Source organism: Phytophthora parasitica (assembly GCF_000247585.1).
Source record: "Phytophthora parasitica INRA-310 unplaced genomic scaffold supercont2.39, whole genome shotgun sequence".
Taxonomy (NCBI): Eukaryota; Oomycota; class Peronosporomycetes; order Peronosporales; family Peronosporaceae; genus Phytophthora; species Phytophthora nicotianae.
Genome location: NW_008649025.1, coordinates 140254 through 162885, shown reverse-complemented (window position 1 = coordinate 162885; position 22632 = coordinate 140254). Strand labels below are relative to the sequence as shown.

General features: G+C 47.9%; 11 protein-coding genes across 11 annotated transcripts; 4 read left to right on the top strand and 7 right to left on the bottom strand.

Annotated features, from left to right (window-relative positions):
• PPTG_14261 (hypothetical protein) lies at window positions 1-1314 on the top strand (the record flags this gene model as incomplete). Its single annotated transcript, XM_008910826.1, has 2 exons — window positions 1-263; window positions 372-1314. 2 exons carry the CDS (start codon window positions 1-3, stop codon window positions 1312-1314), a joined length of 1206 nt encoding a protein of 401 aa, XP_008909074.1.
• Window positions 1315-1408: 94 nt separating this feature from the next.
• Window positions 1409-1897, bottom strand: PPTG_14260 (hypothetical protein; the record flags this gene model as incomplete). Its single annotated transcript, XM_008910825.1, has 1 exon — window positions 1409-1897. One exon carries the CDS (start codon window positions 1895-1897, stop codon window positions 1409-1411), a length of 489 nt encoding a protein of 162 aa, XP_008909073.1.
• Window positions 1898-3512: 1615 nt separating this feature from the next.
• PPTG_14259 (hypothetical protein) lies at window positions 3513-3849 on the bottom strand (the record flags this gene model as incomplete). The annotated part of the gene is made up of 2 exons (XM_008910824.1): window positions 3513-3645; window positions 3710-3849. 2 exons carry the CDS (start codon window positions 3847-3849, stop codon window positions 3513-3515), a joined length of 273 nt encoding a protein of 90 aa, XP_008909072.1.
• A 647-nt stretch (window positions 3850-4496) lies between these two features.
• On the top strand, window positions 4497-5321 carry PPTG_14258 (hypothetical protein; the record flags this gene model as incomplete). The annotated part of the gene is made up of 3 exons (XM_008910823.1): window positions 4497-4570; window positions 4659-4765; window positions 4833-5321. The coding sequence occupies 3 exons, from the start codon at window positions 4497-4499 to the stop codon at window positions 5204-5206; spliced, it is 555 nt and encodes a 184-aa protein (XP_008909071.1). The 3' UTR covers window positions 5207-5321.
• Window positions 5322-5381: 60 nt separating this feature from the next.
• Window positions 5382-7309, bottom strand: PPTG_14257 (hypothetical protein). The gene has a single exon (XM_008910822.1). The coding sequence runs from the start codon at window positions 7240-7242 to the stop codon at window positions 5557-5559; it is 1686 nt and encodes a 561-aa protein (XP_008909070.1). The 5' UTR covers window positions 7243-7309; the 3' UTR covers window positions 5382-5556.
• Window positions 7310-7470: 161 nt separating this feature from the next.
• Window positions 7471-9630, bottom strand: PPTG_14256 (hypothetical protein). The gene has a single exon (XM_008910821.1). The coding sequence runs from the start codon at window positions 9556-9558 to the stop codon at window positions 7609-7611; it is 1950 nt and encodes a 649-aa protein (XP_008909069.1). The 5' UTR covers window positions 9559-9630; the 3' UTR covers window positions 7471-7608.
• Window positions 9631-10766: 1136 nt separating this feature from the next.
• On the bottom strand, window positions 10767-12007 carry PPTG_14255 (hypothetical protein). The gene is made up of 2 exons (XM_008910820.1): window positions 10938-12007; window positions 10767-10883 (listed from the first exon to the last, which is right to left on the bottom strand). The coding sequence occupies exon 1, from the start codon at window positions 11909-11911 to the stop codon at window positions 11105-11107; it is 807 nt and encodes a 268-aa protein (XP_008909068.1). The 5' UTR covers window positions 11912-12007; the 3' UTR covers window positions 10767-10883; window positions 10938-11104.
• A 522-nt stretch (window positions 12008-12529) lies between these two features.
• Window positions 12530-13124, bottom strand: PPTG_14254 (hypothetical protein; the record flags this gene model as incomplete). The annotated part of the gene is made up of 1 exon (XM_008910819.1): window positions 12530-13124. The coding sequence occupies exon 1, from the start codon at window positions 13094-13096 to the stop codon at window positions 12530-12532; it is 567 nt and encodes a 188-aa protein (XP_008909067.1). The 5' UTR covers window positions 13097-13124.
• Window positions 13125-16322: 3198 nt separating this feature from the next.
• On the top strand, window positions 16323-18441 carry PPTG_14253 (hypothetical protein). The gene has a single exon (XM_008910818.1). It carries the CDS (start codon window positions 16354-16356, stop codon window positions 18247-18249), a length of 1896 nt encoding a protein of 631 aa, XP_008909066.1. The 5' UTR covers window positions 16323-16353; the 3' UTR covers window positions 18250-18441.
• Window positions 18442-18600: 159 nt separating this feature from the next.
• On the bottom strand, window positions 18601-19074 carry PPTG_14252 (hypothetical protein; the record flags this gene model as incomplete). The annotated part of the gene is made up of 1 exon (XM_008910817.1): window positions 18601-19074. One exon carries the CDS (start codon window positions 19072-19074, stop codon window positions 18601-18603), a length of 474 nt encoding a protein of 157 aa, XP_008909065.1.
• Window positions 19075-19450: 376 nt separating this feature from the next.
• Window positions 19451-20106, top strand: PPTG_23473 (hypothetical protein; the record flags this gene model as incomplete). The annotated part of the gene is made up of 3 exons (XM_008910816.1): window positions 19451-19466; window positions 19563-19759; window positions 19807-20106. The coding sequence occupies 3 exons, from the start codon at window positions 19451-19453 to the stop codon at window positions 20104-20106; spliced, it is 513 nt and encodes a 170-aa protein (XP_008909064.1).
• Between the last annotated feature and the right edge of the window lie 2526 nt (window positions 20107-22632).

Genomic DNA, 22632 nt, shown 5'->3' with positions numbered 1-22632 from the left:
ATGTTACGGCGCGTGATTAGTGGACTAACAGATGACGAGATTGACATCCTGAGCTGTAAACCGACAGATATTGGTACGCACAGCCTGCGTAAGGGTAGCAGTTCATATGCACTTGGGCAGGTGAACGGACCCACTCCAGTCTCTGTATACCTACGAATGGGCCAAAGTTTAGGAAAACTTAAGGACCGGTATATTCATTTTGGTGAAGGAGCGGATCAGTTGTGTGGCAGAATGATCGCTGGACTTCCATTCAATTCCGAACGGTTCGCTGTACTGCCGCCACACTTTCCCCCGACAGTCACAGATCAAATGACAAACGAGTACTGGAATGATCTCGTAAGTGGCTTTGCTAATTATTCACGTGGTATCAGATCTGCATTTCCATTTTTCCTCGCTTCAATAGTGTATCACGAGCAATTTCTACGTGACACACTGAGTCCAGGACATCCGATTTTCAAAGCAAGAGTTTTCTCGTCAAACGAATTATTAAACCTTCAACGAGCGTCAGTCGTGTTGTCGTTAGGCACATCTCCAGTTTGTGGAATTAAAGCAACGGACATACCTGCCCATCTTGCTGTTGCAAAGGAGGTGAAAGACCTGCGTGAAGAGGTGTCCAAGCTCAACAATGAGCTTGTATTGCTCAGACAGGATATGAACACTAAACTACCTGATAATGTCGCGGACAAGGTTGTTGCCGACCTGATGCAGAAATTTGTTGTCAACGGGGTCGCTCCTGTGTCTCTCCAGGATCTAGCAAACCTTCGAGTTGATCTTGCAGCAGAGATTCACAGAGCCATCGGCACGATTCAAGTACCACAGGGTATTGCGACGCAGCCACCACGTGAGGTGCTGACGTCGGCTTGGCAGCGCTGGGAATGGGGTGACGGGAAGCTCGCACATGCTGTGCCGAAGGGGTGGGAATTTCCTGCCCACACGAGTGTGAAGCAGCTTTGGAACTTGTGGTTTTTTGGCAATAAGGATAGTGGTATCAGACCATATAAATTGCTCAGCAAGCAGCACGATATCAAGCGATCTCATCAGATGCGTCACTCGCGTGCTCGTAAAGTTATGGAGTACATCGTGCAGCTTACAAAACCTCCTGGCGCACTACCAGGAGAAGTGACGGACATCTCGTCGTTGCAACTCGCAGCAGCAGATAAAGTCTTCGGCGTTGTCTTCCATACGCTGCTCTCACAGTTATATTGTAATATGCCAAAACGACCAGAAGAGCTCACTTACGGCACCATTTATAATCGATTGTGCAAGCACTTACAAACGCAACAACGCGAGCTAGTTCAGCAACAAACTAACTGACATCCATATGATCTGATAACTTGTCATTTCGACCAATCCTCTTGCGTGATAGAATGTGATCTGATTCCTATCACACTTGCAGTCATTATATACATCATGTGACAACATTCGAGGGACGCACGCTTTCCTTGTATCTTGTGAAAGCTAGAATTGCAAACGCCTTCTCATCATTTTCCACGTTGGATCTAACTACCATGTCAGTAAACTTCTCCAAGGACATTTTATCGTCATAGTCTGGGAAAAGTTTTTTCAGGTAAGGCTCCTCATCCTTCACTTCCTTGATAATTTTAGTCCTCGAATTGAACGACTGCGCGTTTTTGAATTTCTTTGCCGTTTCAGTAGCTTTCCCCCAAGCAGAAAGTTTTTCACTAGCTTGCTCCAATGATGCCTTCATCCGTAAAAACATCCTCTCCTCTTCGTCGACGCCATGGTCTTTCTTCTGCGCCCTCAGGATTCGAGGGTTGTTTCCCATAATTTCATGATCGTTGACGGGGTCCACTCTACTTGTCTTGGAAAGCGTTGCACCCCTAACTTCTAGGGCAAGAGTAGCTGCCACCACGAGCAGAATGTAGCTTAGGCGCATGATTATCTTGGTTCGGCGGCGCAGCAGCTTGATTGGTACAACTTGGGCGGAAGTTGAGAAGTGAAGGGTTAACCGGTTGCACAGTGCAGCTTGCACTCTATAATACTAGCAGTAGCCGCTTCTTTTCTCGCGCAATTTTTGTGGTTGCAGACCTCAAGCCTTTAGTCAAGGATAACATTTGGGATCGACATCGAAGACACAACTCTACGACTGTGAATTATTACTTCGAAGTGCATTTATTTTCATCGGGTCAATCGCATGCCCGGAAGTTGTTACAGGTAACAATTTCAAGGTAACATTACCTTGCTTGATCAGTATGGTACTCATCAACAAAGTTCTGTGTACTAGTGTTTTTTCTGGGATAGTGTGGGGGTATTGCTCAGACGACTCGCCGGCGGCAAGGACGACACCGCGCTGACGATCGACACCACCAGCGCTTACCGACATCCGAGGAGGCCCCGTCATACTGCACGTTCGTAAACAAGCGCCGTGTAAACTGCGGAGAAGCACCGATGGTTGGTGGTGCTGCGAAGCCGGAGGGTGCTGCCGCAGGGCACACACCCTTGCATGCCAGAGTAGGAGTAGGAACAGGAGTAACTATTGCATCTATAATGGAGCTCACTTCGCAATCTACTTTGCAGCGCGCAAAACGTCATAGATAGCAGTAGGAAGTGCTGCAGAGCAGCTTGCAGGAAATTAATCGTTATTCTTCGATTTTGTCTTGAAATTTGTATTCATAAACGTCCGTCACGCTTTCACGTCCTTACACGTCTATCCTACCCCCTCGTTTTTGTACCAGTGCGCAATATTTTGGCAGTTTTACAGTTTTTGTTAACATGCCACCCTCGAAATTTCAGAGCTTCTTAGTGCGCAGCAGGACTACTACCCGCGCCATTGCTCAGTTGAAGACATGCGTGAGCGTGCTGCTATAGAAGAACTGGCGCGTGAAGCAGCACGAGAGCCGCTTGAACCGCGGGCGGCTTGGCAAACGCTGGCTGTACCCAGAGCTCGTTACGGACATCATCATCTCGCTGGAATTTATTCTGCTGCTTTATCCAGAAAGTTGGAAACGTTTTAGAAACGTTTCCATCCGCGTGGGCTCCATTAGACTAAGCAACAAATATTTTACTTTACACCTTGATACTCCAAAATATATTTATCCTTTTCGTGCAATTCTCCATGCGATTTGATCGGGTGAACAACTGAGGAGAGCTTTCAACGTTCTTGCCAATAACGCTTCCGTGACCCAATGCTATCCCCCCCCCCCCCCCCTCAGCCCTAGTGAAATTTCAATTAATGTGCTGTTTATTCCGATGGCGCTATCGCCGGAATGCGCTAGTTTCTATAATTTCACTGCGCTGTCTTTCACTACCTCTTTCAAACTGATACGTTTTGTCTTTACTGGTACCGTCGAGTGAAAACATACTTGCATGAAGGGGACCAAACGAATGCATACAGACACGATATAAAACTCACCCATTTCTAAAGCGACAAAACAATGGATTGAAAGTTTTCTTGAAGCGGCGATGCAACTGCTCCACATCCGCCAAAGTCCCTATAAACACAGTCGCCATGAGTTCGAGCCCGAAGCAAAAAACTGAGAGGGAACACGTTCTCACATCGTGCATAGTCTCTCGTCGCGCCGTAGCTCCACGTCCACATCAAAGTCCTTAAGTTCCATGTCGTTCTCCGTCTCGGCGAAATTGTACGACCCCATCGGCACACCGACCGAAGTTGTACGCACTGCCCTTGTTTTTGTCGAAGTAGAGCGTCAATACCTCCTCTTGTTTATCTTTCCGTAGTTTATGGAACTGCAGTGCTGCAGCTTCCGTGAATCCGCCGCCAAAGCCCATGATCTCCTGATACTTGGTGTCCACGTCGATCGCGATGAATGAGTCCGTGGTTTTCTCACCCCCGTACTTCCACTTGAGCCCCTTGATCGGTTCCACCATTTTTGGTCACGTCTTGTCGACGTACGAGCGCTCTGGAAACACTTGACGTCTATTTTGTTACTCAACGACAACGAATTTCGATTGCGTAATAATATAAGCTTGGATGGCATTCAGACGAAAAATAATTCATTAAAATTTAATGTTTTTTTCGTCTGAATGCCATCCTAGCCAATCAGCATGCGTACCGACGAGTTTTTGTAACTATGATTTATAACATAGTCTGATTTTTTTAAAAAAATTTCTGCAAACGTCATAAAGCACTTTTTCTAAAAAAAAGTTCTTTCTAGCCCACCATAATAAAAAAAGATCAAAAGTGTGCCAAAACCCATGCGCACTTTTTCTATACAAAGTACTTTGTTTGGTGTCTAAGTCAAGATTGAACTTGGATGGCATTCAGACGATAAAAACCTTTTAAAATTTTAATGGGTTCTTTTCGTCTGAATGCCATCCTGGCCAATCAGATCTCTTTATGAACCTCGATATTGTGACTCCTGATTAGAATTAAATTCTACTTAGGAAGTTTGGTATTTATGTTTCAAACACAATAATACGTACATACACAACATAAAATACCCCAGAACAGTCACGTTCCAGAACCTTCGTCTCCATCAAGGGCATCACGTGCATACTTGCCTTTACCACTCAGGATGAACGTCGCGCCACCGGGTATCGCTCAGTTCGGACTCGTCATCGCTGGTCGCCCTGTCATCACTGACTTCAGGTGCGTGGATCTGCTCAGCAATCAAGTTACCGCAACATTGCAATAATCATCTGATCCCAATCATCTTCTTAACCCTTTTTGTTTATAGGGAGATCGGGCCTGCGCACTACGTGGTGGACATATTGGAGCCAACACAAGTAACGGATCTCACGTTCTTCCTATTGCCGGGCTCGCCCGTGCCTCTAGGTTTTGGAGGTGAGAAGATGTAGCCATGTGGTTAATTAGCTGATAAACTAACACCTGAAATCTGCTTCGACGATAGCCATACTATACTTCGCTGTGCCAGCGCTACAGAACTGGCAGCTACTGGGGACAGTGTTCGCTGAGAAGCCCAGCGCCATTTTCCGGACATCGTGGCCCACGCATCCGGACGTTGTGGGTCAGCCCGTACTGCAGCTTGGCGTGTCTATCGAAAGTCTAGACAATGTCAAGAATCTGGGCATCGAGGCCAGTGGATTGGAGGAGCGCAAGGCGTTTGCACTCAAGATCGCGCAGGATTTATTTAACTACCTCAGCTCCTTCTCCAGTAGTAACAGCCAGAGTTACATGACGATCCCCACGAATCTGCTGGACAAGTGGATGGAGAGATTCGAGGCCAAATACCGACGAGACCCCAATTTTATGATGAAGAATTAGTAGAAGTTAGAACTGTAGTGGTAAGTTACGTTGACGGACGGTGGATGGGCGTGTTAATGATTAACAGTGGATATTTTTTTGCTAGAAAAATAAATATGAACACCAATCTATCGTGGATCAAGTCTGTGCTGGATATACACGAGGTTTTACACAATATTCGAAGCAAGTTGTGGCGCGGGAGCACACTGGATAATTTATGGTGAAACTAATACGCTCACGAACGCACTTTACGCTACGTCATGTATCGATTGCGAACGATGAACGTTGGCTATGACACCTGGGTGTCTCCATTTATCGTTATTGACATCTACAGTACTAGACAAACACTTGACATTCTACACTTACTCCGATTATTTCGCGTCATCGTTTACGACGGTTGAGTTGGCTGGATGTGGACAACCAAAATGCGTTTCCATCCTCTCTTTCCATTTCGCGTCGATAAACTTCTGCTCGCCGCGGTTAATTGCGTTCACGATGGTCCTGCAACGAGGCTCCTGAACACCCCAAAGAGCCTTGAATTCATCTGAGTAGTCGATGATACCACCGAGACATTGGTCGTGGAACATGCAGACTTGACGTTCCAGCTCTGCAATAGTCTCGATCGATTCTCCTCCATGATACGTCATCGTCTCATTGTACCAATTCATCACGCGCTTCTCGGACCGAGTCAACTTTACAGCGATCACCACGGGAACGCTATGATTTGAACTACTTGAGGCTGGTCGAATGGCCTCCTTCTTACTTGTGGTACCTGTCCGGCAACTCGAAAGTCGCCGTCTTACTCGCGTCTCCTTCGGAAAAACTCGACCGAAAAACCAATCGAAGAAGTGACTTCTACCGGCTTCTGGCCTCTCCACAATGCGATCACTTAACATCGACCATGAGTCACTAGAGATCGTCGTAGCTTCTGGAGCACGCGATGTGTGATCTTTAACCGCCATGCCACCACAAGTATTGTACATCATGGCGAGGAGACCGTTGATCTCGTACGTGTAGCTACTGGCGCCTAGATCGCTACCGTCCATCAAGTCAGCGAATCGGTTAGGCACTCCTTTGAAGTACCGACCGATAAGCGGATCTTTACTCGCTTCAATCGGGTTCGAGCCATTCTCGCCGGTTCTCATTGTGACGATGTCGGTCGGTTTGAACGGTGGACCAGTAGGGTTCTTCTCTACTCGTCGCTTGCAAGATGCCCACGCTACTGGGTCCGCTGCCTTCTCCTCGAATGTCATGCGTCGTGTGCCAACGCGGCACTTGTGGAAGATCGTCAACAGTGCGTCTAGCATGGCATGATGCGACCAGAAGATCGGATCTGCAGGAGACTGGAACTTGGCCATTGTGCTGCCTAATGTTGCGTGGATATCGGCGTGGCATCCTCGTTCAACAGTGCGAGAAACCTTCTCAATGTTTGACCCATTAAAGACCTGACCGATGACTGAAGCGTAGCTGATACTAGCCGGGACTTTCGCAGAACCCCATTGGCCTCGAGGTAAACAACCAGCACAAGCTGCACCTGTCTTTGATGAAGACTGACAGAAATGGTTCAGTGGGGCCTCAGAGACGCAAGTTCCAGTGATATTCTTGCCGTTGATGACCACGGTTTGCTGCGGGTTGCCTGTGAATCCACCCAGTTCTTTCATGATAGGAGAACAGTCTCCAAGACTCGTACACTCTCCAGTAAGAGCTTTGTTATTGGTCTCCATCCAATTAAAGTACGGGATCGTCACGCACGCGTACTCGGGGCCTTGACCACGCAACATGTTCTCGAATATCACCAGGAAAAGCCGATGCCAGTAGATGAACATACATTGCTTGTGTGCCTCCATTTCGGACTTCATCTCAGTGTGAATCTCGACGAACTTGATGTATGCACCGGACTCCATTGCTGCAACCAACGCTCCCTTGTATGTGGACTTCTCTGCGTCCGTCATTGCATCCCAGTTACGCCGTACTCGTGGACCACAAGATGGCATTGCATCTGTAAGAGTCAGTATCAAGGCTAATGCCAATGCAGTGATAAGCTGAAGGCATTTCATTGCTACGAAGCCAGCAAGAACGGAAATGCACAGCTAACAACGAAGATAGTCAAATGACACAGTAGGCTATTGAAGAAGTTCATGAACACTACAGTTCCCAGCCGACTCGAACAGCTAAAAGCTGAGAGGATCAGAAATGACGAGAGTATCATATGACTCACCAAGTCCACATATCATCGCATCAGCTACAGATGATAAACACCATAGAAGTTTTCTGCCTCTCGTGGTAGCTGATACACCTCAATTTATGTTTGGAAGGTATCAAAGATTTTGCAGGATGGGAACAATACACTCGTAAAAAACACATTGGACTCATGACATTGAACTACGAGTTCGTACCAAGCTATAGCTTGGTCTCTCGTGAAGTTAAACGGACTGCACTACACTTGAAAGTGTGTTCGTGGCGGTCTGCGCGACCGACTGAGTAGCATCTTGAATGATAGACTGGGTCGTGTCACTGTAAGTGTTCTGTTTCGTTGATTGAGTGGCGTTTGCCGGCTTTGGGCAGCCGAAGTAGGATTCCATGTCCTTACGCCAGTTCCCGTACGTGATCTTCTGCTGGCCGCTCTTGATAGAGTTTACGATAGTAAGACAACGCGGTTCTTTCGCTCCCCACGTAGCCTTGAACTCGGCTGAATAATCTTTCGTACCACCCAGACACTGGTTCTCAAACATGCACACTTGCCGCTCGAGATCAGCCATGGCTTCGGGACATTGGCCTCCCATGTTAGCCATTGTTTTCTTGTACCAGTCTGACACTTTCTTCTCTTCGGCAGTCTCCTTATTCACCGTAACGACGTCCTGATTGTTGTTGTTGCCATCATAATGCGTAGACGTTGGCGGGGTTGTCGTAGGGGCGACAGTCGGAGCTGTAGTTGCAGAGGCGTAGTTGTTCGTCGGGGTGTAGTTGTTAGTAGCCGTGTTCTCATCACAGTCGTTGCCACGGATGTTATTGCCCTGGTTGTTCCTCCATGGCCACCAGCCCCACCCGTGCTCGGCTTTAAGTTTGCGTCCACCACAGCCATATCCATGCTGAGCTTCAAGTCTGCGTCCGAATCGTCCAAAGCCCCAGCGGTTGCGTAGCCAGTCGAACAAACCCCAGCGGCCAGGTTGTTGAGGTGCCGCTGTCGGAGTGACTGGTGCGTTATTGACTGGCACAGGCGCCGCAGTAACCGGGCTTGGTGCAGCGGTGGGGGCCACAGGGGACGGAGCAGTCGTTGGAGATGGAGTGGACGTACCATCGCAGTTGTTGTACATGTCGGCAAGCTGACCGCTCAGTTCGTACGAGTAGCTGCTATCGCCCAAGTCGCGCACGTCCATCAGACCAGCGAACTGGTTGGGAACGCCTGTGAAGTACTGGCCGATGAGCGGATCCTGGCTGCCTTGAATCGGGTTGTTACCATTGACGCCCGTACGCATGACGATGACATCGGTCGGGCTGAATGTACCGCCGTCTCGCTTGGCGCATGAAGTCCAGGCAACAGGGTGAGCAGCTTTCTGCGCAAACGTCAGGCGCTGTGTTCCGACACGGCATTTGTGGAAGATGGTATGGAGAGCATCGACCATAGCGTGATGCGACCAGAAGAGCGGCTCGGACGGAGAAGCAAAGGTCCCCATTGCACCACCGAGATTGGCGTGTACGCTGTTGTGGCAGCCTTGCTCGACGTTCGGGGACATTTGACCGATGTTTTGAGCGTTGAAAATTTGCTGACGGACCGATGCGAAGCTGGTACTTGACGGGACACTGGCAGATCCCCAGTTACCTCGAGGCACACAACGAGCGCAAGCTGAACCGGAGACTGTTCCGGACTGGCAGAAGTGATCAAGTGGTGACTGCGCCACACAGCGACCCGAATTGTTGATCCCGTTGATATTGATCGTGCGTTGTGATCCGGTCGTGTAGCCTCCAAGTTCTCTCGTGATAGTGGAGCAGTCGCCAAGAGAAGAACAGGTACCCGCAAGCATGCGGTTGCTAGCGCCCACCCAGTTGTAGTACGGCACGGTCACACAAGCGTACTGCGATCCTTGTCCACGAAGCATGTTCTCGAAGACAACAAGCAGCAAACGGTGCCAGTAGATGAACATGCACTGACGATGAGCTTCCATCTCGGACTGCATCTCTGTGTGCATCTCGACGAACTTGATGTAAGCGCCCGAATCCATCGCAGCAGCGAGAGCTCCCTTGTACGTGTCCTTCTCTGCAGTCGTCATGGAGTCCCAGTCCTTACGGACACGCGCCCCACACTGCGCTTGAACCGGCGACAGCGTCGAGACGAACGCTAGAAGCGCAACACCCAATGCCCACACAAGCTTCATGGCGAGTAAGGACCTTGATCTGCGACGACGGATAAGGTGCTTGGCCGATTGCTGCAAATCGGAAAATGAGGCATGTCGAGACCTGCAGAGCTTACCATGACGGACAGCAAGACGAGGGAGCCTAGGGAGAGACGCCTTGGCGACCTTGGCAGTTGGTCAACATTAATATCAAGCTGGAGCATGGCATGCTCTACCTCTACTAAGAGTATAGCGAACAGCAGTTGTGTCTGGCTAGTGACTCTGATAAGACTTGGTAACATCCTGCTGGTCAACTTCAACTTTGTCCATACAACTATTAGTATTATTTTCTGACACTGGATGGCAAACATGACTTTTCATCTGCTGGCTAGCAGGTGCGTGGCACAGAGTGGATGAGTTGATGTGGCGGCTGGAACACCCTCTAAAACGCAATAGTGTTTTCTTTGCGACGGCGTCTTAAACGAGACGAGTTTTGGCAGGTTGCGTTTGCTGCTGTATAGCACACAGGGCGACGTACAGGCGAAAATGACCGTAGCTTTGCACTGCTTGACAATGGCGGGAAGAGGCACAACTAACCCACAGTTCAGAGTCCGATCAATAAGGCGGCTGTGTGTGACCGCCAGCAGAGTGATCTGATCAAATGCGGTAGAGTATTATCACCACACTGCAGTGGAGCTGTTATGGTCCACTGGCGCCCACTGTAAACAATACAACGAAGTACATTCTTAGTAGGTCAATGCACAGGATTTATCCGGTGATATCAGATATAGCGACGCAATGGGAATGCTGTGCCGGGGTCTGCCGTTCAGGGCTGGTATTCCAAGGTGACCATCCTAACCGACTCTAAGCTATTCGCATCTGTTCTCGTTCAACACGATGTCACCCGCTTCAACCAATTGCTCTCGGATCGATGCAAGAAGATACATACGGGGGCAGCTTCACTCAAATGGGCCATTGCGGTAAGAGTATCCCATGACAAACCCTGCGCATTCCAGATTGCTTAAGCTTTAGCTACACCGAAAATTTGGTCTCATTTAATTACTGTGACTGGGTAAAAACGCTGAGTAACAACCTCAATTTTGTTGCCGCCCCGCTATTCTTCAAGATATGCCAAACGGTAGTTGCTGCTCTTTACGCTGCATATATGCTTCCTCCTTAGTAAAGTAACAACGTTTGCTGCATGCAGGACCTCCTTAACCCACGATCTCGTACTTTTCATCCTGACATGCAAGCCTGATGCTCAACCGGACATTTTGAAAGAACGCGGGACTGCTTTTGCAACGCCGTTAAATCAAGGATTTCAGCATTACCAGATTCTTAGGCTCACGCTATACAATCTGAACACCCTATTGACGACCAAGTTCGTCAGCTCTGACGAAACTGAAAAAAAAAAAACTTACAGCGGCTCAATAGAATCACGTGCACCAATTCAAGCAGCATCCAACATGTGAGAAGCACTTAATTCTTTTAAACGTGACGTGGAAGCTAATCAAACTCAATCGGAAAGCATTTACCAACACGTTGTACAACAACTCAAAAGTTCATCCATCAACAAACCTTCGACTGCTTACGTTCGAATGCGTTTGCGAGCTGCTTTGCACTTCGGCGTCGTAGCAGGGGTCGGCGTCGACGCCGTATCCGTCGAAGGAGCCTCCGTTTGCGTGGTCTCAACCGGTTCTATCGTCGAACTCGTAGGAGCCTCGGTTGATTCCGTCGGAGTTTCGTTGGAAGAGCCCACCGTAGTGGAATCAGCTTCTGGGGCTGCAGCCGATCCAGCCGCAGACACTTCGGTCGATGGGGCACCGCCAGAGCCCGAGTACAGCGGGATACACTCCTTGTACACCTGCCACGAGTACTTCTTTTTTAGGTAACGAACACCCAACCAGTACCAGTATAGCACGCAGCTATCACCGCAGGCGCTATAGTCCAACTTGAACGTTTGATCCGTGATCGACTCGTGGCAGTTCAGATAAGACAATGCCAGTGTGTCCCCCATGTAGATCTCACAGGGACCGTCGTGGGTGTAGCCGGAAGTACGCATAGTACCGTCTTCTGGAATCTGCTGTGGGACACCTTTCGGGTCGGTCCATCCACAGGCTTGATCGGCTCCGTCAGTGACCGAGTACTTTGCGTTATCCATAAAATCGCGGAGACTTTTGTAGCCGTTGTCCACTTGATACTGGGTGAAGTTCTCTTGTGTAGTGTAACCTTCTTTCTCAAGGAAGGACAAGGGGTTCCAGAGCACCCGACGCTCGGTAGACGTCGAGTTCGCTCGAGTCCATGTCGGAGACGGAACGTACACGACTTGGTGAGCTTGAGTCTGGAGCAGTAGTGTACTACTGAGCACCGCGACAGACGTGAAGGTTGTCAGCATGACAGGAATTGTTTCGCGTCAAGGTCGATTGGAAAATGAGGCTAACAGACCGATCCATCGAGGGCCATTTCGATGCGGCAGATACCACAGAGCAGTCTTTTACGTTGTGCACATGCACAGACAGTGTCGGTACGACGCGAACTTCATGTAAGGAAGAGGTCTGTGCTGTCCGTAGTGTTTCTTTGACAGCAGATGCGAGGTCACATCTATCAGAATGTCAAAATCTCGTATCTAGTTTTTAAAACTAAAACGTTCGTACATGATGTAGAGGCCAACCACTACAGCTGCTGCTGGGGACGCAAGGGACTCACGCTGATAAGTCACGCAACGGGAAACTTTCGTGTAGGCCTCTTCGTAGACTCGGTTCATTCGCACCCGTGACAATGCTTCTGTACTCTGTCAACAGCGATGGCGTTACTGTCACCACTACACTACAGTTGTAACTGGGCACACAACTCGTTGTTCGAGTGTTGCGGTCTAAGTAGACTGTTGGAGCATACTGTTTGAACATCGTGAACGTTGATATACTCAGGAATTTTAAAGCAACAATGGGTGCTAAACATACAACTACGAGTCTTGATAGGCCTGTACAAGTCTCTCATTCGACGTACGAGTTGCCTACTTGTAAATCGGGATGCATTCCTTGTACACCTGCCACGAGTACTTGCCCTTCAGCTTGCGCACGCCCAGCCAGTACCAGTAGAGGATGCAACTATCTCCGCAGCCACTGTAATCCAGCTTGAACGTCTGCTCGGGGATCGATTCGTGGCAATTGAGGTACGATAGGGCGAGTTTCTCGCCCATGTAGATCTCACACGGTCCGTCGTGCGTGTATCCCGTCGTACGCATCGTTCCGTCCTCCGGGATCTTCTGCGGAATGCCCTTCGGGTCAGTCCAACCGCAAGCCTGGTCGGCCCCCTCCGTGACCTTGTACTTGGCCCGATCCATGAAATCACGGAGACTCTTGTAACCGTTGTCCACCTGAAACTGCGTGAAGTTCTCCTGCGTCTTAAATCCCTCCTTTTCGAGGAACGACAGCGGGTTCCACAGTTCACGGCGCTCCTTCGAAGTTGAATTTGCTCGCGTCCATGTCGGCGCGGGCACGTTCACGACTTGATGGGCTTCGGTGGCGTGCAACAGCATCGAACTGCCGAGCACTGCGAGCGTTGAGAAGGAAGAAACCATCGTGGCTGGGCTGGTGTCCTGGTTGATGGTAATTGGAAAATGACTTTCGAGATGCCTTCCAGTTTTGGAGCTCCAAGCGATTCAAGCGAAGCAAATACAAAGCCTTAGGGCACCATTATGACACCAAGATAGCCGAGATTTTTCATGTATACAGCGATTCGGTGCATGCTGTCCCATCAAATCTGGTGATTCAAAATACACTTGGCTCTACAGGGACAGTAGAGGAGCTATTGTGCAGATTCTAACAACATCACATCACACTTTGTCCATTGTGTCCACTTTGTCAGTAAACATGGGATCATTTGGATAAGGAAAAACTGGAGGTCGACAAACGAATGAGATAACGAAAATAGGAGTACATGTGGCCCCAGATCGACTTGAGGCTCGATAAGGACAATATTTTATTTGCAGCAATGACACTCCAACTTCAAGCCGTATTGTATTTACCGGTATTATTACTGGCTAGGGGTGGGGTGGATTAAAAATATTTATTTTATTAAATTAATTGGTATAAATTGAACTTTGTGGCAATGTTTACAGTAAATGGCACGCAAACGGTTACAGTGGCACTTGTAATGCAAGCATTCGTCAAACGAAAATATGTTTACGGATCTGGCTCGTAAGCACCTCTTCGTGTCTAACTCGTGTACAGTGCCTGTTTGATACCAGGGTGGACAACACATTACACCCTTACAACTAATCCTGTAACCAATTGACAAGGACCCCTCAACTAATGAATCGCATGTTCTCACACAATACGCACTCGTAGTGTATCGTGGGTCTGTACATGCTATTTAATTGTATCTTTTCGAGCTAAGTGCTGGAGCAACCAAGTGTATTTGTACAGCCAAAAGTGTACAGCGGCAAAGGAAGTGTGTCATGCCCAGGCACGGGTTGCAGAATTGATATAATACTTTTCAATTGATAAATTCAGCTCGATATATTAAGTAGATGTACTAGTCAAGTAGCGATAAAGTGAAATCTCAAAATTCGCTGGTTTGTCCATGCATTGATTTATAAAGGTCAAATATCAATAAAAACTGATATTTAAAAAAACGATAATAAAGTGAACATTTCTATCATCCTTGAAGCGCAGCTTCATCTGCTTGTCTTTCCGCCAAAAGCACCGTCACCGTACGGCCACGATGGGCCACTCTCGTTGTTGTGCCCTTTGAGCGGACTGCGCCAAGATCCTGATCCTTCAATGGCTTCCTATCCTGCTTGTCAACCACTCCTTCTCGAAACGACAAGCTGGAGATAAATGCGCTGCTCTTGCGCTCGCTGACAGATTGTCGAACCTGTGCATTGCGGGCTGTGTTCGCAACGTGGACACCTCGTCCATCAAATATGCAGGAAAGAAGCATATCGGCAGAGAGCTCAGGGAAAGGTATGTTAATAACGCATGACATGCTGACATCACACCAGAGACTAATTTCAATATTGTCGCGTTGGTTTTGCAGCGACGAGTGCGTCAACCCGTACTTTTACTGATTCATTGGCGTCACTACAGCAATGACCGCAGCAACACGTTCGTTCGCAGCCATGAATATGCGAGATGTCTTTAGAAGACGAAATCCTACCCCACTTAACGGCCCCAAGGAGGATGTGGACATGGATGAGTTAGATATTCCCTGACATATTTCTCATTTTGTGACCAAGTCGGGATTAAACGCTAAATTGGTCATTCATCGTTCAAAGATTCTTATATCGCCACTACAAAATATTAAAGCATAACTCGGCTAAGATCGAGCGCATCAAGAATGTTATGCGGTCCTCTGATCTGTAATCTGAATGTTGATATCGGTATACTAATACGATAAACTCTGAAGCCCTACCATAGGAATTAAGATGTAATATTGGATTTTGTAGGTCGATATCATATCAGTGATATGATTGATGTTCAGTGAGGTTGCCACTGCTGATCGTGCCACGCCCAGATCAAGCGCTAAAGGATAATTGTTTGTGGCTAAAAGAAGTAGTCTAGGTTGTGGATCAGCCGAAATGGAATTGATGGCCAATTCACAAGTTGATGATTCGCAACAATGCCGTTTCCCTACGCTGGTATCATGTCCAAGATGTTCCCAGACTAGGCACGGACCGTGCAGTTACGATCACGTTAAGTTAGAGATTCTCCTCGAACACTATCCATAAATAAATTCTCCTACATTCTTAGTAAACGAGAATACGGCGTCACTGGAACCAGAATGCCCAGGCCCATTCACTCGATCGTAAATGCTGCCACCATTATCTCCTCCGCTGTGAACATCGATGTACCTTACCTGCCGTCAAACTCGAACTCCCTAAACGACCGGTTCACAAATTACAGGCATTTTGAAAATGGTTCCGTCTATCTGGGAATACGACTCGACATCAGCGATTGCTGTAGTTCAGTACGTAGCTGTTCGGCGGTCGATCGACCGGTCGAACGCGTGAAGCGGCAAGGAGTTCAACTTCGACGTGTAGAGCTTAGTCACGTTGAGTTTAAATTTGTAGTGATGCTTTAATGATTTGAATTTGGTTTTGGCTAGAAATGTAAAGGACTTCTTACAACTTTCCGATTCGATGGCACAATACTTATGCGCATAGCGCGCACTCAAAGTACATGTGTATTCGTTCCTTGTCGCCTGTTGCCACCCCGAAACAGGAGGCGATAATCAAGCTGTCCTCTGACTGACATGATCACCTGCGATGAGCTGCACATTTAATAGATCAAACTCACCGTCCCATACATCATGCCAGAATTCATGGTGTGATTGTGGTGTGATCACCGCGCGTGGGTGCACTGGATGCAATGAATAGAACGGTGTACTGCACGGTGAGAAATACATATACTTCGAAGTTGGAAACGCTTGACTTTCCGCGTTTCAAAACTGCCGAAAGTCTCCCGTTTGAAATTCCAGGAAGGACCGATATTCGTTTGAAGTTATTCATCGTGCAACGTGGTTGCGTCTTGACCCATTACCAATGGGCCCCCATTAACCAGTTGGGTCTTTATGGCGTTGTTCCAGCCTGTCCTCGAATGGAGCACTTCGTAGGGACACCAAGAGTCACATCTGGACTTCTACCATTTTTGCGCCCAGAACACGATGGCAGCACCATGCGGAGCGCTATAGAGAACCACATAGAGCCGCTCCCGGCCGCTTGCTTGAATCACTACCTGCGAACAGACGTACGTTACCACGCCAGCTTGGTCCTCTGCCTGCCGTAAAATATTGAGGAAGGCCCATGGAAAACTGTCATCTTGGCATGCCGGTGCCATGCTGGACCTCATTCCTCATTTCCTTGTGATCGACTCACTTCGACTACGAGGCCTACAAACCATGAAGCTCTTCTTGATCTTGAGTCTCGCCCTGTTGGCACTGGTGTCGAGACTTACTGAAGCTCAAACATGCGGATCCCGTCTTCGTAAGGACTGGGATATGATGACTGCGGCCGAGAAGGACACGTACCGTAACGCTCTCCGAGCTGCAATGGACTCTGGTGCATACATCAAGTTCGTCGAGATGCACACTGAGATGATGTCGGAGAGAGAGGCTCATCGTCAGTGCATGTTCATCTACTGGCATCGTTATATGCTGGTCGCGTTTGAGAACATGCTCCGCGGCCAGGGATCGCAGTACGCCTGTGTGACGGTGCCCTACTTCAACTGGATCACTGCCAGTGCTCGCGTCACGTCGGGTGCCTGTTCGTCTATGGGCAACTGTTTGGCCATCACCCGGGAGCTCGGTGGCTGGACTAGTGGCACTGTACGCACGTTGTCAATCAACGGTATCAACAACTCCGGTCGCTGTGTTAACGTGTCACCACTTGACCGCTTCTGCCAGCTCACCTCTACGACGGGTACTGCCTGTGCCCGATGCGTGCCTCGCAGTGATTGGAGTACAGTCCGCGTGCCTTCATCGGCGAGTTACGCTGCCGTCCGTAACCAGGTTTTCACTGGAGTGAACATCGGTCAAATGTCTCCGTTGGTGGAGCAAGGCTGCCACAACAACGTGCACGCCAACTTGGCCAGCACAATGGGGACGTTCGCTTCTCCGGCCGATCCGATCTTCTGGTCGCACCACGCTATGGTGGACTTGTTGCACGTCATCTTCCACAAGTGCCGCGTTGGAACGACCCGATTGACATTCGAACAGAAGGCGTCACACCCTGTGGCTTGGACATCTTGCAATCGTCGTGACTCGACTGTCGCTTTCAGACCGACTGATGTGGTGACAATGCGTACGGGTGAGAGGGGAATCAACCCGATCCAGGCTTCGACGGACCCTCGTGTCGGCCGATTCTTCACTGGAGTTCCTAACCAGTTCGCCGGTCTGATGGATACGCGTGACCTGGGCTCTAGCAGCTACGGATACTACATCGGCGGCCAAGTGGCTACCATGTACACTCAATGTGATGCATCCCCGACCTCGCGTAAGTTGAAGGAAACGAACTCAACGTCCCACCCTACAATGTGTGGAGTGGCGGAGGACGATGGCTACGATGAAGACGGAAACCACTACGCCTCACAGAACAATTTCCCTGAGACGGACTACACCGGCCAGGACGACGGTCACCAGGACGCTGTGGTTGTGGATAACTCGGGTAATCCCATCGATGAGAACACGCCGAGGGATGCGTATGTTACGGAAGACTCGGAGAAGAAGGTGGTGGACTGGTACGATCAGACTCTCGAAGCCCTGGGTGGAGACTCGGAGGAGAACATGGCCGATCTTGAGCGTCAAGCCTGCATGTTTGAGCACATTTGCTTGGGTGGAACGAAGGACTACTCGCCAGAGTTCAAAGAGACCTGGCAGGCGAAGGAGCCGCGCTGCAAGACCATCGTCGATGCCATCCTCAGCGGCATTGAGAAGATTAAGTATGAGTCGTGGCGCGAGGAGATGGAGACTGTATTCGGTTGCCCGGAGCCGAGCTTCACGAACGACACGAGCTCGTACTCTACTGGTTCTTGGGGATCATCTGTATCGGGATCTTTGAGCTCCACTGATTCGGGATCGTGGAGCACCACGGTCACGGATGATGTGGACAATTCCAACGACACGATCCACTTCCCGGATGCCTTGGACGATCCCGAGCCTACCACTGATGTGTCGGAGGATCCTCAGCCCATCACCGATGACCCCGACACTGCCACTGGCACGACGTGGGACTAATTATGCAGGGTTGCCTTTTGCCGTTTAGGTTTTGCTCTGTGTGTGAGGTGATCTAGATATTTTTTTTTTAATTCTCGGGCAAGTAAAGTCAAATATATTGGATGTGGAATGGACGCCTTCCAAAATTGTATTGTTCGGGTGTCATATCTGCAGCAGATATGACGGGCTTTAAAAAGACATACCGTAAAACTTATGTGCAAACGGACAAGTCGTATTTATCTTGACCCATCTATAACACATATCTTTGAGGACTGACTTTATTTTAAGTATCGAATAATACATTTTTGACCCAATGTTAAGAACACACACTTCTAACTTCTGATTATCTACTTCTGTATTGCTTCCGATTATTCATTCATTGTCTTCTCCGTCGCTTTCGCTGTCGTCAGCCAGGTCGTCGTCGGATGATAGATCTTTATCTTTATCACCCACTAAGCATGCCCTCTTTCCTTGACGTGTTCGAGCTCGTAAACTGAGTTGATGGCGACGCAAGAACCCCTTCCGCCAGTGCCACGAAGCTTTAAACCCTAGAACATCATGTTCCGCGGCGATTTCAAGTGCTTGCATCTCTAGCATAGGCCCACTCACAGGCACGCCATCTTTTCGTAGCATGTTCACCCAGCCCACGAGCTCCTGTTCGGCCTCGGCAGACAGAATGGTAGCCACACCAACGGGTCTTAAGTACTTAAGGTCTGCGGTTTTGGGGTCTTCATATAACAGCTTCAGGGTTTCGTGGTTTTCTATCCAGGTATAAATTAGCTTGCGCTTCGAGTCCTTAGACTTGCTGCTCAAAGTGCTAAAATACTTGTCTACAGTCTTCTGCATGCGCTTGTTGCACTCGAAAAAGTACTCGACAATCTCTAGCTTTAGCCTGTTAGTGGTACACCTCCGTCTATGTGTCGGCTTAGTTCTTCCTTGCCCGGTTATTCGAGGCCGGCCTGGTGGCTTGGATCTCCCCATGGCAGACGCGTGGTGATTGACTGGCTAGTGTGAATAGCCCCCTTCCATGACTTTCATAAAATTACCAAATTGTACTGTGATCGAATCGATCGCTGATTGGTCACTGTCAAGGTGTCCGTAAATGGCCAACGTCCGTTTGCACATAAGTTTTACGGTATGGCGGCATAGCGGTAAAAGTCTCCACAGCAAATGGCTTTGAAACGAGGTTTGTACTCAATTTGAGCCAATTTTTAGAGCACCTATGTCTAATATGCGGGGTACGACGGTAGATAATATCTACCGTCGTACCTACTAGATAGACCTTTGTAACCACAGTTGGCAAAAAAAAAATGTTTTGCTTGGCATTTTGACAGTTTGTGGCGATTCTCTACACCATTACACGAGTGATTTGAAGCTATTGGGCGTTACCGGAGCGCCGCTCAACTTGGTTGACTTGTCGGAGAAGGGCGTCAAGTTCGTACCCACGCTAGAGGATGTCGAGTCGATGAACACACTTGTACACGTGCTGGTGGTGGTTCCCCCTCCCGACGAGACGACATCACCATACGTAGTAATTGCGTCCATATTGTTTCAACACACTTTCTTGAACGTTTCCAGTACAACGGCTTCGAGAACTCAAAAGCTGAAAAAGCAATTTTGGTGAAGAAATATAAATGTGATTGCGGGAGAAACAAGAACGACGACGCCATGTTGCTGTGCATGGTGATGAATGTCGCTCTACCGAGCACCGTTGTGATCGCATCACACATTTTCCGACGAGAACACGATCATCTTAAAGAACACTTTGTGCAAATCGCTGATATTGACGATGTGAGAAATTGTTCAAACCGATCGAAAGCGCCTTCGATGATCTCGACATTTCGTTTCTTGTCGACAAGCACGATCGGTTCACTTTAAAGATTTTTAATACAGACATCAAGGCGCATCTGCTCGTGGACAGATTGACCCAACCGCAATGGGAAGAGCTTGGAGGTGAATCCTTACCAACACATTGGAGGACAAGTACGAGACCAATCTATGATCCAAATGCGCCGGAGTTCGATGTGCTCACAACGTTTGGCGAGTTGGATGGTAAGACACTTTGGTTTCCAAGCGGATCAACACTACGACCTTTCAGGCGCTGTTTGTAAAATATATAGCTAATAATATACAAAGATGGCGACATACTCACCTGAGCAATACCAAGCTAACAAGGTGCGCATTAAAGCAGCGCAGAAGCGCTACTACCAGCGCACACGCGAAGCTCGTTTGTCCTATCAGAAAGGGTACGATGACAAGAATAGAGGACAATGAAAGCGAAAACCAAAAATCGAACCTAATCAAGACCAAACCGAACTTAGTCATGATAATCGAACTTAATTATTTATTATTTTTTATTTTTGGTATAACGTCAATCCTAATATAATGTCAATCCTGATACAAAATCTCAAAAATATAAAGTCATTTCACGAAGAGAAATGTAGCTAACGATATATATAACGGCTATGTTTACATACGAGCTTGAAGGTCTAAAAAGATTAAATATCCGAGCGATTAAATAGGGGAGCAGCTACCGAGTTAAGCTTCGCGGTAGGACCGGTAAGATGGTGTATGTGAGCAACTTATCGCGCCCCAGAAACTTAGAGCTTGTAGCGAAGCAGTACAAGGTCAGTCTCAAGCGACTGGAGAAGAACTTATCCCCAAACTATAAGACTGACCCTCACTATCGCTTTTACAAGGGAAGCCACATGGAATCGCACCTATACGAAGGAATCCACCGTAGTGAGTTTTATGACAAGCTTGAAAACGTTCTTGAGAGCAGTATTGCTCTTTCAAGGATATTAACTATACCCTAGGGCTTACCAAACGTTCAAGCCTATTGATATTCTCCAGTTCGATTGAACTTGAGGAATGTTTCCAGCTTAGTATCAACGTCTTCACAATGGATATTGATTCTGGAAAAGTTGATTGCATTCGGCTTTCCGACCAAGAGTACGATTCGATAAACATTCTCTCACACAATCATGCTCTCTACATCAAAAACTTGGATATACTTTAGCGTAAATTCCAATGTGGAAAATGTGATATGGTTTTCGCCAGCTTAGAAAGGGTTAAAAATCATACCAAAAATAAATGCGAGCTTGTCAATTTTGAGTCGTTCCCGGCTCAGCCAACGATTTATCGACCGGCTCCGAATGCCATTGGTTCAATGCTAATGAAGTAGTCTATCAGGAATGTAGATCAGTACGTGAATCACTTCATCGTTTATGACTTTGAGGCCATTCTCAAGCCTACTGGAGTCAAGCACGGAAAATACTGTCTTTACAAACGAGCATATCCCTGTACCCGTATCAGTAGCCGATAGCTTAACCGAGGAAGTACGTTGTTTCGTCAATGACAATCCAAAGGCTTTGTCAAAAGAAATGTTCGAGTACATTGAATATGTAGGCGACCAAATTCAGCGATGCAACGTCTCCAAATGTGAGACGTTGCTTCGCAAGATAATTAATGCCCATGGTTTAGCTGGTATAGAGATCCCGGGAGTTTACTCAAGTACAACACTGGTGATATCGATAAATGGATTAAGGTAGGAGATTTTGCGAGCTTCTTCGATTTCCATAGCAAGATTGGCTTCGGAAAGAAGCGTTCAGACTATCTAAAGCTAAAGCGGACCATCGATCAGGTACCAGTTCTTGATTTTAATTCTGGTAGATATGATATTAACCTTATCAAGAGCGACTTGTTTGCCGTTATTGGAACATACAATATCAAATCAGTCATCAGGAACCCATCTTAAATGTGCATCGCGACTTCGAATATGAAAATGCTTGACATTAGCAACTACGTTCCTGCTGGAACCAGCAAGTACCTCAGTACATATCTTGGGAACTGTAAATGTGATGACAAAGTTCGATGTGTCTGTGGGCTTGGTAAGGGTATAATTCCGTACGCGTACATTACTTCATTCGATGTACTCCATGAAACTGAGATCCCACCAAAATCAGTGTTCGATAGTAAACTTCGAGGTACAAGCATCATCGATGAGGACTACAAGCGAGTTCAATTCGTCTGGGAACACAATGAGATGAAGTCGAGCAAGGACCTACTCATTTGGTACAATAACCTCGATGTAGTCCCATTCATAAAGGCTATCCAGGCTCAACGCGAACTTTTCAAACGCTTTGACCTCGACATATTTGTCGATGGTGTATCCCACCCAGGGCTTTCGGAGAAGGTTATGTATCAGACTTGCTTCAAGAACCTCCAGCACCGTACGAAAAATCCTGCTAAAGTTTTCAGCTTTCCAGCTAAATGTATGAATGGATACAAGACCCAGAATGCTGAAGCAAAACGCGAGTTCAATACGAGTCTCAAGCATCTCAACAAGCTTCTACTTCAGCAAAAATACTTGTGTGGACTGTGCTACAATCAACTAACCGTAGA

Excerpts from the sequence above, each read along its gene's own strand:
- PPTG_14257 (XM_008910822.1), bottom strand. The coding sequence starts at position 7,242 with ATGAAATGCCTTCAGCTTATCACTGCATTGGCATTAGCCTTGATACTG.
- PPTG_14256 (XM_008910821.1), bottom strand. The coding sequence starts at position 9,558 with ATGAAGCTTGTGTGGGCATTGGGTGTTGCGCTTCTAGCGTTCGTCTCG.
- PPTG_14255 (XM_008910820.1), bottom strand. The coding sequence starts at position 11,911 with ATGCTGACAACCTTCACGTCTGTCGCGGTGCTCAGTAGTACACTACTG.
- PPTG_14253 (XM_008910818.1), top strand. The coding sequence starts at position 16,354 with ATGCTGGACCTCATTCCTCATTTCCTTGTGATCGACTCACTTCGACTA.